The sequence below is a fragment of the Setaria italica genome, chromosome I (genome assembly GCF_000263155.2).
Source record: "Setaria italica strain Yugu1 chromosome I, Setaria_italica_v2.0, whole genome shotgun sequence".
NCBI classification, from domain to species: domain Eukaryota; kingdom Viridiplantae; phylum Streptophyta; class Magnoliopsida; order Poales; family Poaceae; genus Setaria; species Setaria italica.
The window spans coordinates 11,137,744-11,153,287 of record NC_028450.1 but is presented as its reverse complement, the minus strand read 5'-3'; the positions used below and the strand labels follow the sequence as shown (position 1 = coordinate 11,153,287).

Sequence of the window (15,544 nt, the reverse complement as noted above, 5' to 3'; positions counted from 1 at the left end):
GCCTTGCCATCTCCCTCTCAAGCTAAAATTTGATAAGTCTATTAGGAAATCTCAATCCAACAGAATTGCTATCCATCCTATCTGATTTGCCCAGTGCTCCCCCGTACTCTCCAAACTTGGCAAGCAAGTTTGACTTGCCAAATGTGCAAAATGAAGTCTATTGTAGTACGAAATGGAGACTTAAAAAAGGAAACTCGCAAGACCTTGAGTGAAATTTTCACACCAGCGTCCATCAGATTCACAAACACGCATGTAACAAAACCCACACGTCTAGCTGGCATCCTGTGCACTATTCGGACACAAACAGGTCGTCGGCTAGGTTGAGGAGAGCCAAATATGTGGATTCGGGAGTGCAGAGGAGGCCGCTGCTCCTCTGCACAGCCACTGCAGATTGTAGCGTACTCACGGACTTACCCAGAAGCTACTGTACTAATGCAGCTCAACTCGATGCAAAACCACAAGTACCAGCACCCCTACCCCGTCGGGAATGCTTTGTTGCGAGGAGCAGCCGTTGCCCGTTGAGGCTGACCAGTAACACGAGCAGCACGGCAGGGAAGATGAGGGCCTCCAGGACACCAAGAAAACAAGCGACCACTCAGCTCCTACCACGGGCCATGGTCTGCAGTTTGCTGTGGCAAAGTTGGGGTACGGCCCTGAAGACGGGAATGGAGTGCTGCAGCTAACATACATATGCCTGTGCATACAATGTTGACCCCTTTGCACTACCAACCGGCAAGCAACTTAACTCCTGGGAGTTCACGCAGGTAAATCACCATTGGCACCGACAAAGCCTACAGAGCCCACCGTGGAACTGGAGTAGCAATGTCACAGTAACTGTTTTTGTTCTTTGTTCATTGGCTCGTGGGGGAACATCTGCATGTAAATGAGCCTGTACACCCTGCAAAAACATTGTCTCAACACTAAGAACAAATGTATGTGCTTTGCCAGCTCCAGATGTGGAGATACCAAAGAATACAAAGCTTAGACTAATAGTTCCACCAGAATGTTGTGCAAAGATTAGACTAGTGTTGTGCAGTTCAAAGCTGGAAGTTCTGGATTCTAGGATAGCGGACAAGCTTGTTTTGTAGACTGCAGAAACTAACAGAGATGGTTTCCTATAAAGTACACTTCAAATTCCTAAAATTCAAGAACGGAACAGCACTTGATACACCTATGACACAGGTAAACCAGCAACATAACCAATTGAAGAATGATATTATCAACACTAGATGGGAGGATGGACACCAAAATTTATCAGTATAAACATGTGAATTATCTAGGTTCACTTCAACAACTTGAACCAAGCACTACCATTAGGCACGTTAACAGCTCTTGGATAATTAATGTACAGTTCATAGTACATTATCATTTTAAGGAAATTCATATGACCATTGGCTACAAAATGGCCACAAGAAAACTGCAGCTGGAGAAATCAAGAGGTGTTATGACTTCCTCATAATGTTATAAGCAGCTCATACCATTCCTGGCATTCAAACAAATCACATGGAATAAACCACGTCAGTGCCAGCATGACATACGTTGATGTTTTGCCTCCTCTCGAACAGATTGTTGTGGACTGAGATGCAGGAACCTTTATCTTGAGCCCTTGTGCTGCAGTATGTAGCTCTTGAAAGTCGGATATAGTAACGGGGATGAATACACTTGATCATTTTTCGCATGCCTATCTATTTGTTGCGAGATAGGCAAACTGGTGAGAGCAGTTGAAACATGCTAACAAAATCACAAACTTCTAAGATACCTCTTCGTAATCTTTGCATAGTGTGATTTGGTATCAAACACATTGGAAGCTGCAGCCAATCCAAATTGGATATCAAGCCACTTTCTGCAAGTAAAATGACAGCACGATATGGTCAGAATAATATTACGGAATGGAATCCAAATCAAGTTACTTCTAATAGTGTGACAGATAGCAATACCAAATTGTCTTACAAGTTAAACAAGTTGTAAGTCGCAAGCCGGGTAGAACACACACTGTCCCTCTGTAGCTGGCCCCTAATTAAAATGAAAGCTATCCTGCTGAATCCCCAAGTTTTCTTTAAGCATGGAATACATGCATCATTACTATATTTGGAAAGGACCCTGAATCAACGAGCCCAGATGGATGAGGAGTTACAATGTATCCACTCGAGTAGAGCACAAAATAGATTGCTGACATTCCTAAGCAAGTTTCCATATTATCCACAGATGGAAAAGAATAATAATAAACCAGAACAGCTAACCGATGCTGAATTCATAACCAGCATCAACCAATATTTCTGGTTGGTAGTAATCACCTCAAGCAATACAGATGCCCCCATAAAAACCCGACAGCTATTTTCAGCAATGGCTTCATGCATCAAGAATAAAAGCATTGAAGTTTGTCCAAGATTCTTCCATGAAACCACATCAGGCAGCCTACAATAGCAGATATACAGGTCATTAAGAAATTCAGGAAGAATATGAACACGAGTGACCAAAATGGTACAACCAAAGTAAGTTAAGACTATTAGCATTAATCTTGTTACTGGAGAGTTGTATCCAGGTTCAGCTAGTGTCTAGGTCCATTCATATTAGTGCTAGCTAGATTCTAGCTTGTAGTTAAAGAGAATAATATGCAGATCATATGGGCATTGACTGCATTAATTAGGAGGATATCATGGGCCGGTGTGCAGCCATGTATTGGCTATATATATGTGAGAAAACGATGAGGGCTAGTGTGGCCTGTGTTAATAAAATACTTGTGTGTTGCTGTGTCCTTACAGTGTGCCACCGGAGAAGAAATTCTAATTTCTTTGTAATAAACACCTAGAGAGAGGGAGTAGATTTCTAACAAAGATGTCCAAAATTATAAATCCTATTTCCATCTTGCACTTAGACCAAGAAAGCACTCAAGGCAAAAAAAAAAAGACTAGATTACCACTAATTATTATCTCTGAGCAAATCTTAAATGTATGCATAAAAACAATGCAAAGTAAGGGCAGTAATTATTGAGGTATACAAGAACCAACACATATTTTTCATGGGAAAGTAGAAGCCTTATGCTTATGAACAAAATCTTTCAAGATGCACACCTTATAATTTGAATGGTGGAAGTAGAACAATCAAACCAAGCAAGCATGGTTCAACAGACAAAGAACAGAAAACAATTTTGAAACAGGAAAATAATCATGTAGAAGTTTTAAAAAGAACTTATAAAAAGTGGGCTCCTTTTATGCTTTGACCATTATCTATAGGCAATCCCGAAATAGGAAAAGGACAGTTTTGGAATAAGAAAATAAACATGTAGCAGCTTTCCAATAAAATATATATGAAAAAACAAAAATAAAAAGCTCCGCCTGTCACAAACTATGTTCCTTTTGTGTATTAGAACATCATACTTAAAAGGTTTGTCTGTCACAAACTACATTCCTTTTGTGTTTCTGGCCAATAATTTTATACTTAATCCAGCACATTGCAGACTAAGTTGTTACCATGCCAATAAAGTTCCAGGAAAATTGGTTGTCTGGTTGGTGAACAAAATCATCACTTAAAGTTTGCCAATAAGAATTCGAATTATTAAATCAGGGTTTACATAGGTTTTAGTCCATTGAAGCCAAAATTACTAGAAAAAAAGGTGTGATTTCTTTTTACATTTGCTCCTAAGTTCATTGTCTTCCTAAATAAAGTACCATGAAAAAAGCAGTTCAAAATAAGTGGTTGTTTAATACTAGCCAAGGCCAAGTATAAATGCTAAAACCTTAGTGTAATACTAGCAGCAATAACTGCTTACAGTCCATTTCAGTAATGTGAAAATTTGGACAGAACTGGAAGGGTCAGGTCAACAAACCATCTCCAAAAGATTATCCATGTTTTAGCAAGATTAGCAAGAAAATGAACTTAGCAAAAATGGAATTGTACCAATTTTGTGTATGAAAGCAAATAGAGGCTAAAGCTGGTCAAGCTACAAAATTTCCGTAAACTATATGGCTTGCGAGCCTTTAAACTTCAAAATTTCCATTCAGTACAAGGGTGGCTTTCCAGAAGATATCCAGATGCATATATTAGGCACAACAAACCTTTTCTTCACTAATTGGAAACCACCTAATTGTAACAGGAAATATTTTTTACATATAACAACAAACCTTTTCTACAACATAGCAGTTTAAAAAAGGGGGTTGTTTAGCATTAACCAAGTTTTGCCATGCTGAAATCTTATTGTAACATTACCAGTAATTATAGGCCAGCACATTGTTCACGATGAATTAAGTTTTGGCAAGAAAACAAAACTGAGTGAAAACAAAAAAGGGAATGTCACAAAATTTGGAAAGTATTGAATGGAGGGTAAGTGCAGTCAGGCAACATTTAAATCAAAAGATATCGATCATATCATTGAAATTCCAGCACATCACGTATCAAGGTGATATGCATCCGAGTTTTACGATTTGATCCTATAACTTTCACTGTCATGATTTAGGAACATCTCAAACAATTTTAAGTTGTTCTAGGCCACATCAGTTGATCTGCATGTCATTTGGCTGATATGTGCCCGTCTAATATATAGCACTATGTCATACAGATCTATTTCGTTTCCGATACCTAAACATCAACTGGTAACTTGGTAAGATTATACTCCCCCGTTCCAAATTGTAGGTCATTTTAGCTTTTTTAGGTTCATGGATATTATTATGCATCTAGATATAGTGTATGTCTAGGTGCATGATAATATCTATGAACCTAGAAAAGTCAAAACGACCTACAATTTGGAACGGAGGAAGTACCAACTTGACAGCTAGGAAGTATATACATTTTTAAAAGGCAAAAAACAAAATCTTTGAGCTGTAAACACGTTACAACCTCTTAGTTTCCCTTCTTTTTCAAGAGAAATCTATTGGGAACATCTTTAGAACAAAAAAAAAAGGGAAACTTTGACTAGATATGGTGAATACTCTACATCACCACATGTTCCACATCATAGCAGTTCCAAATAGGTGATTGTTTGGCAGTCATGCTTACCATGATAAAACTTGAGCTATAAACAGATGGTGTAGCTATCCTAGGTACACACTCACCAATTAGCCTGATTGGGCTACAACCAACATCATAAGTGATAATCTTGTGTGCATTTTTGTGTCCTAAAACAATTATTTAAATATGGCCTATTTATAAGGTCCACTCTACTTCTTTTCAGTTTCATTTGGAAGATTTGGCATCTTAACCTATTTGTTTTTATTCAGCATTCTACAATTGATTTTGGATTGTAAGATTTGATATCTTGGCCTAGATCAATCACAGGATTGTTTTGGAACATATTTTTATCTGATATCGCTGATAGTTGTTCAGTGCACCATCAATCATTGTAATAATCATTATAACCTAGCCTGCAAGCATCAACAAACTACCAGGATGCAACATTAAGACAAATCCTTAACTATATGGGGAGAATATTCAACTGTAAAACCAAACATGCCACATGTAAGTGGGGAAAACACCAATACAACCATGAACCATCGGTAAATACACTCAAGATGCAAGACATAGTAGCACCGAAGGTAATCTCACCAACCGTTTACTAAATGATCCAAAGGTCAAATGCAGTTAGAGGGCCCTGGACTGTAACTTCCATGAGTGTGTGGGTCAATGGATCCATGTGTTTTTGAGATTGTCGCATTTTTTCTTGGAGCATCAACACGGCCAAGTGGTGCGGATTGCAGTAATGCATTATCCGGGCTAGCAGCCACTCTCTGCAATTGAAAATGGGGGACATTATTACCAATATAATATGTAAATCAGACTTTAGGCCTAACAGGTATTAAAATGTAGAGAGCTATGAAGAAAATGAAACGGTTCTTAATTCATATAGCACTTAAATATGTACAAGCAAAAAACCAAACATATGCTATAACTTGGCCGAGAGGTGAGCACGCTCCATTTTTAGAGTTGAACCACTCAACTCTGTCGCCCTCTCTCAAAAGTGCCTCATGCACACAACTCATGGAGATTCACTCACAAAGTCCTTCCTGTATTGTTCTCTCCCAAAAATGGTTATGAGCAAGCACAAATCACACATGCATTTGCAGCTACATTTTTCTCTGCCTTTTCTATTCTCAATACCACGGTACAAAACTAGGTGGCAAACTCACGACTCAACTAGCATATGCATTAACTACAGGCTCAGCTACTAACATCACTAACATGTGCACCATGCGCAAGCAGATATACCCATCCTACATGTGGGGTTTAACAGACCTTTTATCCACTCCAACTAAACTCTGGTACACAGTACAGGCCACTTATGTGTGCTTAGATAATTCCAGAGCACTGCACTCCAGCGTGCACTACCACATGCTCACCATGCAACATTTTTAAACTCCTACACATGACAAGTGCATAGTCGCATACATACATACATGACTAAGTACATCAAGATTTTATCCAAGACACGTTAAGTAAACTTGTCTTACCAATCTATCAGGATGCAGATTATTTGAACGGCTATTTTCAGCACTGGACTTGAATTGCATTCTGATTGCCGGGCGTTGCTCTGCATCAAGCAGACCTGCAGCTTCAACCGGGCGTGCAACACTAACTGGAAAAGGTATAATGTCATAAACATGCAACTGTAAACTGCAATTCTATAGAAGTTACAACAAAGAAGTTTATTATCATGACAAAAAATTCCAACGACACTAAACAGAACAACTATGCAAAACAATTTAAATCAGCAAGCACAATGCACTGCATATCAAGAAAGGAAACAACTATAAAAAAAAAGCACAACTATTTTGATACTAAATATAAAATGTGTGCGATCTGCTACCTTGGTGCTTGTCCACGTTCGTTGCAACTGGACGGCTGCTTGCCCCTGCATCTTGCTGCCATTGGTGCGAGAAAAATCAGCAAAGGTGCTGAAACATAATTCACACATATAACAATTGGGAAAAATAAGTTCAGTTCATTGGTTGCATCAAATCATATTAAAAGGTATTACCTTATGAAAACCCCAGCATATTGCAAAGAAAATTGAAATACTAAACAAAGTTATAGCTCCAGAAACAAGTACTCACAGAGCATCCTTGTTGAGCCTTCGCCTTCTGGGATTGCTTACACTTTAACAAAGTCCAGTCGTAGACATAATCAAACTGATAACCTGGAGAAGGCCAAACAATAAACAAGTTATCAAGAAAAATTATGGAAGTCATGATTAGAGATTACACACTATAATTCCAAATGGTATACCTTCACGGTCAAACAAATCCCGAAAGAGACGTCTCAAGAAACTATAATCAGGCCGCTGATCAAATGTCAGAGAATGGCAATAGTGGAAATAGGAAGCGAATTCCACAGGATGGGATTTACATAGAGCCTGTAACAAAAACCCATGAGTAATCTTCCCATCAATGATAAGTAAACATTCATAAATGTAAAACATGTTACTCAAACAACCTCAATAGGAGTTGAAAGCTTCTTCTCACTTATTTTGTCATACTTCTGTTTTTTTGTGGCTGCTTTCAAGCCCTGCCAGGGGAGACTGGACACAACAAATATTTAGTTGCACCAGATCCATTAATGTTTCATACACAAGCACAAGGATACATCAAAATCAAGATCAAAGATTATTGGCATATTTGACCAGTCGTTTTCAGAGGAATAGATTGATGTAAGTCAATGTACTACTTATTTAGGCTTCAGGAATAACATGTAACACTATACTCCCTCTGTCCCTTTTTATCTGTCTCTAGAAAACCGTGTTTCCCTCACAAACCCGCTTCCCGAGCGACAAATAATAAGGGACGGAGGGAGTATGTCTAAAAAGTTGCAGAAACACATGGTTTTCAGTAATGACCACTACACATGCAGCATTATTCTGGGACAATGGTAAGATAAAAAAAATACTGTAGAGAGATCATTAACACAAGTCATACCTTCCTCTGAGGAAATACAGAAGAACATATCCAATGGATTCCAAATCATCTCTACGGCTTTGCTCTGGTAACAAAAAGTAAGTGAATTAGCCAAAGGAAAACTCTAATAAACATGCCCATAATTTTGTTCAGTAATCTATGAAACGGGTGCCATTGTAGTGTTATAGTATACATCTGTGCAATAAAAGCATTCAAGATAGTGACACCAAGATATAAATACCAAATAGACTGGCCATATTACCCACCAATCCCAAGATGAGTGTTGCGACTTGCGTAACGAGCTGTGCCTGTCAAGTTTTTATTTTCTCTGCAAAAACAAACATGTACGTTAACTAGGATAAACATGTACTACCACAATTGTGAAAAGGAATAAAAATACAGAGAAAAAAAGAAAATGATAGTTCAGGGAGTAATGTGCAATTCACAGTCATGGGCTCACCTATAAGGTATATGGCGGTTGGTAGTTGAGTCACGATATCGCTTTGCAAGCCCGAAGTCAATGACATAAACCTGAGATAAGTCACGTATAATCACGATAAATATTCATGGTATAATGTAAGTGTCACTAGCCAATTTAGTACAAACCTGGTTAGCTTTTCTACCAAGGCCCATGAGGAAGTTATCAGGCTTGATATCTCTGTGCAGATAGCCTTTAGAATGCATAAATTCTATTCTTGTTATCTGCAAACGTAAATGAAAAATATCAGCTCAAACCAACCAACTACGACATGGGTATACAAAGACATGATATTAAGGTTAAATTAAGGAACAAAACACACAAGGACAAACAAAAGTGCATGCCAACAGGTTTCACTGTTTTGCTCATGTGCCATCCCAAACTAGCTATTTGTGTGTAATCCACTTGAATTTGAGTGTATGCCATGATGATTCATAAACTACAAGTACTACAAGTAAATCTGGATTTTGCTACTAAGAACAAGAAGATAATTTGAGTTTTACCACTATGCTATATGCTTCATGAAGTACCTTGGTCAAGAAGTATGGTCATGTCATTGCATATGTCACTATATTGCTAGAAGGTACTTGGCTGTCCTATAAGTTATCTCTAGGTGCCAATGGGAAGTAGATGAGTTGTTATATGTAAATTTATTTGTAAGTTGCATGTACCCACTACCTTATGAATAGAACTTGATGTTCCAATCATAAATCTTGGTCTACCTACCAGCACCTTGGAGTGGTTCCTCCAATTTAGTGTGCTGCATCATGTCACTGGTGCACACAAACAAAGGCAATTGAGAAGCCAGTGGACCACACACAAGTACCAGTGGCATAAGCATGAATAGCAAATTTAGGATGTGGTGTGAGTGTGGACCAAAAGAATCATGAACAAGCACCACTGAGAAATAAACTTAAGTGGTTGGCAGGTTTCACAACTTCATCACCATTAGCAAATAAAAATACAGTATTATTACCATCTGATCTGCTAGCATCAAGACCGTCTTCAGTGAGAATCTCCGGCCACAATAAACAAGAAGATCTTCAAGGCTTGGTCCGAGCAAATCAATAACAAGAATATTTTCATCACCATCAATGCCGCACCATTTGATGTTTGCAATACCAGCTACATGGAGTAAAAAATAGCAACAGTTACAACACATATAAATGCTACCACCTTCACTCATATATTTGAGAACGGAGGGAGTATAACAATAAATGAAGTTAAATTTGTTTGTAGCACATACTCCCTCCCTGAAGAGCATTGTACAGTTTAGCCTCATATAGCAACTGTGGATGATTAGTTTTACTGCTTTCCTGTACATAGCAATAAAGGAAAGATAAATTCCCAAAGAAGGATGGCAAAAATACATTTACACAACATAAATTAACTTATAATTTGAGAAGTAAAAACTCCCATCGGCTGCAACTTCATTAAATAACTACTCACCCAGTCATAATAGATGTCATTTTACAGGCATGGTTTGTGATTCATTTTTATTTTCTGAGGAAATTGTTTGCACATAATTCTTATATTCATTGCTTGTTAATGAGAGATGAATTAAGTCGCATACAGTTAACAGGACAGATTCTCCCTGGAAAACTGAAGTGTTAACTCCATCTTTGTTTTAAGTAGGGCGGCAATGTCACTCACCAAATGTCATGGCAGGAGGTAGGTGATAAGGGGCCTTCACATTAATGGGTTCGAGAACAACAAAGAAAGAATTAGGTCCGCAGTTGGTTCTATGCCTGGCTGGAGCACCACAAACCCATCTATTTAAATCAAATGAAGCTAACTTACAAATTCTAGGTACTACTACTGCAGAAATAGAATGGTGTCCTAAGACAAAGAACAAATACTTAGCAGTGCAGGAGCAGAGACATGAATGAATAGCATGCACAACCCTGAAAAGGTAAGAAAAGGTTTGACATAATAAGATGTCATGGAGCACCAACTTAACAAAACCCCCCAAAAGAAAATTAAAACTTGTATGTAATGCATTATCCACACCTCACGACAACTCTACAAGCAAAAATGCACAAGATTTTAACTAAATAAAGAAATCAAGGATAAAAAAAAACTACATCCATATTTTAGGGAGCAAATTTCCCTGACTATATAGTCACGTGGCTGGTGGTTCTGCCAAGCTAATCCCCATGATATTGCACACCAATATTGGAATGTTTGGCAAATAATATTCTGACGGTCTAGAGCTGCTCCCTAGCATATAATGTCAAATCACTGTCTACTTTAAAAAGTTAACACTCCAGTTAGTATTAACGATAGATATCCCACCGTGCAACATATCACTTTCCTGTTTCGCAGTCCCATGCTTCAATGCAAGGCACCAAGCATCAAAGATGGTCATAATCCATTGATATGAACTAGAATAAGAGACTGAATAGAGCCAAAAAAAGATTCATGACATCAAAACACAGGATCTTTTACCTTGCATTGTTCCCATCTATGAGCCTAAGGTAATGGAAAATTTGAAACTACAGGACCTTACACAACACTGAAACAATATGCACCTCAAAAACACTGCTCCTTTTAGTAGGAACACTTAAATTGCACCAAACCCATGATCACTGACGATTTTACGTGCAGCATCGTACAAAAGGGAAATAAAAGTTTTTAAATTCATTACACCACACCTTATGACAACTCTACAAGTAACGATGCACAGGATTTTAACAATATACAGAAATCAAGGATACAAAAAAACCGCATCAATTGATATTATCGGGAGTAAATTTCCCAGGCTAGACAGACACATGGCTGATTGTTCTGCCAGGCCAGACAGTCACATGATTGCACACAAATAATGGAATGTTTAGTGATTAGTCTAAATACTTCTCATGGTCCAAAGCTGCTTCCTATCATATAATTGTCAAATCACTGTCTACTTAAAAGTTATCTGTTCGGGGATAAAAAAAATTATGTTCCAGCTCTTATTAATGACAACTACTCCTCCGTGCAACATAGCACTTTCCTATCCCATAGCACCATGCTTCAATGCAAGGCGCCAGGCATCGCAATAGTAATAATCCATTGATATGAACAAGCATAAAAGAAACTGGATAGAGCCAAAATAAAAGATTCATATCATCAAAATACAAGGTCTTTCACCACAAAGGTCTCAAAAAGAAAAGGATCTTTTACCAGGAATTGTTCCCATCTATGAGGCTAAGGTAACGGAAAAGTAGCATTGTGGTGGCAGGAAAATTATTTGAAACTACAATAGCCGTTGGAAAATTTGAAACCACGATATACATTACAGAGCACTGAACCATCACACACCTCCAAAGCATTGATCCTTTTAGCTAAAACAACTCATAATCATGTACAACCCATGATCACAGAGGATTTGACGTCCAACCTAGTGTACTTAGCTTCATCAAATTCACAGTTCCCACAATACCAGCGGACAGCAACACATACGTGTGTTGCCCAGTTCTAATACTTCCAATCTCTAAAAGCAAATTAACTCAAAACTTATAAAAGTCGGACTGCGCAAGCATGCCCAACATGCCGCAAGCAAGCCTATGGAACCAACAGCTGTGGGGCGCCCAAATGTCAAATCCGCATTACAGAATTATCAAGCTCCACCACACAACCTATCGCCGAACCTATAGCGCATCCCGCAACAGGTGGCACCGTAGGCCGCGGAATTCTGAACGAATCCCAACAAAATCGAACGAACGCGGGGGAGGACTGAGGAGGATGTGCTCACGATTTTGACGGCCACGATCTCGTAAGTGTCGACGTGCGTCGCTGGAGACAGAGGGAGGACAACAACGAACGACACAGCACAAAATCCTCGTCAGATCCAGCATACCAAGCGAATCGAACAAAGGAGGGGCAAGGGATCGGGAACGAACCGAGGTAGATCTCGCCGAAGGAGCCGCTCCCAATCTTGCGGCCGAGCTTGTACTTGCTGCCGACGATCCGATCCATCTCCTCCTCCGCCTCCTCCTGGTCCTCTCTCTCAGCTCACCCTCCGGTCCGAGCCGCGTCGGCGGGTGGAAGGAAGGGGAACGGGGATAGACTAGGGTTTGGACTGCTGCGACGAAATGGGGAAGCAAGAGGAAAGAGGAGAGAGGCAAAGAGGTCGGAAAGGATTAGATTTGCAGGTCTCCTCGAGTCCTCCGGGTAACGGAACCGTTGTTGGAAAGAAAGGCTGACAACCTTTAGATAACGTCCATAATTTTTTTTAAAAAGTGATTTACGTGATTTTATAGGACTTTTAAATTGTTGTATAGAGATTTTTAAATTCCTTTAGCCGTGCGTGCTTTTGGAGGGAAGGATTGGAATTAGAGATGGCAACGGCACAAACCTCTGGATTTTGCCATCCCAAATCAGGCTCACGAATATAAAATCCGCTCGGTAAAAACTCGTGACGGATCACAGGTTTAATTTTATGCCAAGCACATACCACGGTTATAAAGCAAGAAAAAAATAATTGTCATACATACATATATATTCACAATTTAATATATATCCATACAACATTTATATAAATCACGGAAATATAGGAAGACAGTACATAAGAGCTATTCAAACATAATATCACATGTTAACAAAGCACTTCGTTAATAAATCAATGTCATAAATGCATAGTACAGATCTTAATAGATCAGCTAACAATTCAACTCATCATAGGAATTAGCACATACATATAAGAGTTGGACCTTGGCCATCAAAATTGATGTGTGGGCTAAAGACGTGGGCTTATTTGGTGGTATATATGGTAGGTTATAAAAAAACCCATGGGTTCACGGGTTCGGATTTTGTGTTCCCAAATCTATGTCAGCAAACCCGATGGGTCTGACAGAAAAATTGATCCACACCTATGCCCTAGTGGAGTAAAAATTCATAAGGTTGTGGGTTTCGGGCACCCATTGCCATCCATTGGGATCTATAAGCATAATAACAATGGGACTATAATTTTTTATTGTGGCTTTCTTGGCTTTTATTACTATTTTAAACTGAATCGGAGGCTCAAATGGAGACCCAGAAAATTCAGATCCAAAGCCATGGAATAAACTCACCATCCACTACATGGAGCCTATGTGCAATGTTTTCGAAACTATCCACTACATCAAAAAAAAAGATCAAACGGCCGATGCCTCTACGTCATGTTCCAATATAGGAAGGATATGTAGATTCTGTAAACAGTATAGCAAACATATTAATCTCAACCATATATATAGTCTATGTATAAATATATCATGTGGATGTCACATAATGACATAATTAAGCATTAGGCATTCAGCTAATAAAACACTTGCTTTTTCCAAACTTCTTGACAGGAAGTCACTAGCCAGCAAGAAAAGTTATAAGATTTGAGTGAGAAATATGTTATAAATATGATGTGCAATATGGTCTGCTTGTACAGCCTTGCACATAGTAGTGTTAAACTAGAACTGAACCATGCAAAGAGAATTCATCAAACACTCAAGAATATCACATAATGATTGCTACTCACTTCTCAGTGAAACAAGAAGTTATATACTAGAACAAATCAAATTCTATGGCCAAGAAAACACTTATCATCAAATCCTTTATGTCCTCTTTCTATCAATTGATTGAATGTATCTAGTAGCACTCAAGAAGACAGTATTTAAATGAGACATTGCTAGTCAGCGACATAATGGAAAAGTATTGGCTCCAATATTTGCTACCGCAATATCGCACAAATGCATCAAGGAGTATATGGCATTCAATGTTCTATCAATTATAACAATCATTCAGTTAGCATTTCTATCCGTTCTAGCAATATCACAATCAGCCAGCATTTCTATAGCATTTCTATATATGCCCTGGGTAGTAGTAGTTCATCAAAATATATAGGCCAATTTGTGGCTTGATTATCTGTTGATTTTCACGAGAATGCGTATGCAGTTGGATAAGCTGATTTTTAACTCATAATCGCAGTGATGTGGTGAGTGAGAGCACCAATTAGTCAGGTAAAGGAGAGTTGTGAACTCAGTACGCACAAACACATTTTGATCTCAGTGAGTTGAGTGGCAGAGTAGCAAATAGATTTCCAATGGTTTTGGTCCAAACAGGATGTAACATTACTGGACTCACCACCCACCCAAGTAGCATTTTTTATTCCGACCCGTAAAAAGATATGGGCCTCTAATTTACACTGGTTTTAGATTTAAACCGGACTTCCAAATATGACCTACTCACTCCGTCCTGAAGGCATTCTAAAAATTTAGGACATATAAGCAGGAGTAGCAGAAGACGCATTTACCACTGAGTTAATGACAATTGCAGATAATAAGGAATTTATTTTTAATAATAATCCACCAATCAACCCCTTACCCAGAAAAAATTAAATGAGCAATCATTCAAATATGTCTATAATGCCTTGTATTTGAGGATAAATTTGGAACACTTGAATGCCTCGTATTACATGACGGAGGGAGTAAAGCTAGGATCCTACCACCACATTTGAGCTTCCGACCGCCCCTGCATTTGGCCGACCGTCATTGAGATCCCACGCGTTCTTCGATCTCGCTTTCAGGGCAGCAGGTCGAGCTCTAGGGTGTGTTTGGTTGGGCTGTGGCTTTTGGAAAAGCTGCTGTGAGCTGTGGGCTGTGGAAAAGCAGCTGTGAGAAAGCAGCTGTGGGAAAAGCAGAAGACCGTTTGGTTAGAGGAGCTGTGAAACTGTAGGCTGTGTAAGAAATACCTGTAATGCCCCTAAAGGTCTGTGAGTGTGTTTATATGCAAATTGCTCGTAACAAAATAATGCGTTCACTAATTCAAATGTAAACCACTATTTTAGGAAGAAACAAAAAATAAATTTTAAATGTTTTTCATCCATTAAAGTAATTGGTCCACGTAAATAGAACTATATCGATCAAAAAGTTCTATACAAGGATGCCAACCCTCAACATTACTCTCCTCCTCTCGCACTAACCAAAGCATCAACTATCCTAGTACCTGACAACATAAAATAATTGAATTAGTATAAATAATTATGGTGCTTTTAATACTTCCATATATTCATAAGTTCTCTATTGCATTTTGTGATCTAAAAGTAGAGGCTCAATATGTTTATGTGTAAAAAGCATATTACTTGTAACCTGAGTATCGGTCACTAAAAAACTTATAAGTCGTTAGGTATTAGACTATAATTGAGTTTATTACATCTATCAGCAACTCTCTCTCTCCA

The 15,544-nt window shown here is 38.6% G+C and overlaps 1 protein-coding gene across 9 annotated transcripts; it reads right to left on the bottom strand.

Moving 5' to 3' along the window:
- Positions 1–160: 160 nt before the first annotated feature.
- Positions 161–12,520, bottom strand: LOC101771774 (casein kinase 1-like protein 4). Of its 9 annotated transcripts, none has more exons than XM_004952180.3 (17): positions 12,240–12,520; positions 12,092–12,132; positions 9,605–9,674; positions 9,335–9,483; positions 8,487–8,582; positions 8,341–8,411; positions 8,147–8,208; positions 7,902–7,965; positions 7,423–7,507; positions 7,216–7,342; positions 7,044–7,126; positions 6,797–6,851; positions 6,441–6,565; positions 5,543–5,720; positions 1,951–2,415; positions 1,479–1,843; positions 161–898 (listed from the first exon to the last, which is right to left on the bottom strand). In XM_004952180.3, exons 1-14 carry the CDS (start codon positions 12,313–12,315, stop codon positions 5,565–5,567), a joined length of 1,260 nt encoding a protein of 419 aa, XP_004952237.1. In that variant the 5' UTR covers positions 12,316–12,520; the 3' UTR covers positions 161–898; positions 1,479–1,843; positions 1,951–2,415; positions 5,543–5,564. The 9 variants fall into 9 exon arrangements, with proteins under 9 accessions (XP_004952237.1, XP_004952242.1, XP_012703236.1 ...); XM_004952185.3 differs by having other exon boundaries at positions 1,539–1,843; XM_012847782.2 differs by lacking the exon at positions 161–898 and having other exon boundaries at positions 1,197–1,843; positions 1,951–2,100; positions 2,295–2,415; positions 5,539–5,720.
- Positions 12,521–15,544: the final 3,024 nt, after the last annotated feature.